Here is a 2,289-nt window from a genome sequence, read left to right as displayed (position 1 = left end):
ATGCTGACCTGGAAGCCCTGCACCAAGATCCGCACAGTGTCTCCGACACGGGCTCTCGTCGGGGTCATTGTGATCTTCGGGCCCTTGGGAGCAACTGCAAGGGAAGGGGACAAGAAGGGACATCAGCTGAGCACAGCGGTCCCGGTGGGTGCCCTTGGCTGGGGTTAACGACGGTTTGATGAACGATGGTGGTGAGGGGGCAGGACAGCGTGTGCCAGCCTGGGGGGGCTGATGGCTCGGTGATTGATGGGCAGGCTGACGGATGTCCCAATGACTGATAGACAGGTAGGCGAGGACCCTGCAGGCAGACGAACAGGAAGATTGCGAGATTGATAGATGACTGTAACGGGCTGCATTGATGGTGAAGGACATATTTCCTAACCAAGCTCTTCTCTGCTCAGAAACAGGGGTTGAGAGGGGTCAGGCTGGTTTGAAGCCGTGGAGATGGGCACCTCAGAAATCATCCCCAGGACAAGGTGGTCTCGGTGAGTTGCCCACAAGTGCCATGAGCATGGGAGACGGCCACAGAGCCTTGTTGGCACAAAATGCCAAGCACAGCCCTGTAAAAAGGAGGGGACCCCTTTTCTCGTGCCAGACTTGAGGTGCCCTTGCCCGGTGCGTGGGGAGAAGCAGCAGCGATACAGCCAGCCATGGTGGGGTGACACCACGCCGGGTCTGCTCCCTGCTGCCAGCTGGGTCGGGGTTGTTGGATGTCCCTCCTGGGCCATGGGTGGGATGGGACAGCCCCAGGAGCTGCCTGGTCTTTGCACGGAAGGAGCCTTTTGCGGGCTGGAAGGGGAAAAGGGGCAGGAGGGAGGTGGTGCTTTGCCAAAAGTGGGTGCGTCATCCTTTGTATATTCAAGCACTGCCGTGGCTTGGAGGGGCTGAGCCTGGACATCATCCCAGCATGACTCAAAGGGACAAACAGCCACCAGAAAGCTCATCAGTCTGTGGTGGTGAACGCTGGCCCTTGGAAAGGGTCAGAAAGGGCATCCGTGGCCCAGGACGCGCCACATGGACACACACCAGAGACCACGGTTGGGCACCTGGACTGCAATACCCATGCAGGATGCGGCCCTCCGGTGTTGGAGCAGGGGCGGTGGGCTGCAGACGATTACTCCATGCTATGGTTTGTACCAAAAGATTGCTTTCTCTACCAAAGCAAGGGGTTTGTCTTGGTTTCAGTGCAGCTTTTATTGAGAATATCTATATATAGTGTGTATATACTATTTATGTACATGTTAATGGGGGATCTGCTGTGGTGGTGCCAAAAAACTGGGTGTGGATGGTGGTGGTGGGCGCCCAGGGGGGTGCATAGGCTGGAGGACTCTTAGAGGATGAGGAGAGCTGTGGATTTGGGGGTCAGTGTGGGGTGAGCTTTGCCATGACTGTATTTGAGCTTCTGCGGAAGAAGTAGCAAGCCATCGAGGTCCTGGCCTCGGGCAGCCCCAGAGAGTGGACCCCTAAGCCTGCCGAGCTGCAGAAGGTGTGAAAATGCAGGACTTTTGGGTTATTTTTTGGCTGACTGTATGCTGGGAGCGAGCTTTAATGCTTGGTGGGGAGGAACAGATAATGGAGGGCCCTCTATTAGCAAGAGAGCTGCTGCCCTCCTTGTTGACTGTCAACCTCCCGTCGACCTCCTCGTTGCTGCCAACCTCCCACTAATTGAGGTGGCTGATGAGCTGAAGAGACGGAGCACCAGCATTGAGAGGCTTGTGCATGCTGAAGGCTGTGCCAAAGACGGGTGGAAAGCCAACGAGGCGAAGCTCTCCGGGAGATGGTGCATCATTGCTGATGCAGCGAGCCAAGTGCCCTACTTGGCCAGGAGCAAAGCCCAGTCTTCTCCACCCGGCTCGAGGGGAGGAAGGCTGGAGCAGCCTGCCCAGGACAGCGCCTTGAAGCTGCGGCTACCCCAGTGGAGAGCTCAGCCTCTTCTGATGGGGAACCAGGAGAAGGTAGGGGAGCCCCAGCCAGGGGAAAGAAAAAAACCAAACAATGGGCAAAAAGGGCAAAAAAGCCAAGAAACCGCCCCAAACCCAGCCGCGCTTACCAAGCGTCACCTCGGACTGCATGGGCATGGAGAGGGCCGGGTGCTTCACCTCGCAGCTGAAGAGCGCCTCGTTGTCGATTTGGGGGTTCAGGGTCCAGGTGAGGGTGGCCCGCGCCTCCACCGTCCCATCGCTGACGGGCGCGTGCGTGTGGCGGAAATAGTAGATGGGCTCCGTCATGTGCACCCATCGCGGGAATTCCCGGCTTACCACCGTTTCGGGGATGGTTTCGGTGACGGGA

General features: G+C 57.8%; 1 protein-coding gene across 1 annotated transcript in view; it reads right to left on the bottom strand.

Moving 5' to 3' along the window:
• Positions 1-2,228, bottom strand: part of IGSF21 (immunoglobin superfamily, member 21) — a gene marked incomplete at its 3' end in the record, with an annotated part of 2,579 nt that extends 351 nt beyond the window's left edge. The window contains exons 1-2 of the mRNA XM_009698273.1: positions 2,051-2,228; positions 9-94 (exon numbers count right to left, since the gene is read on the bottom strand). Of these exons, the coding sequence (XP_009696575.1) occupies positions 9-94; positions 2,051-2,228 (264 nt within the window). The remainder of the gene's footprint in view (positions 1-8; positions 95-2,050) is intronic.
• Positions 2,229-2,289: the final 61 nt, after the last annotated feature.

The sequence above is a fragment of the Cariama cristata genome, unplaced genomic scaffold, assembly GCF_000690535.1.
Source record: "Cariama cristata isolate BGI_N322 unplaced genomic scaffold, ASM69053v1 scaffold25820, whole genome shotgun sequence".
NCBI lineage: Eukaryota > Metazoa > Chordata > Aves > Cariamiformes > Cariamidae > Cariama > Cariama cristata.
This window is presented reverse-complemented; position numbering and strand designations above follow the sequence as displayed.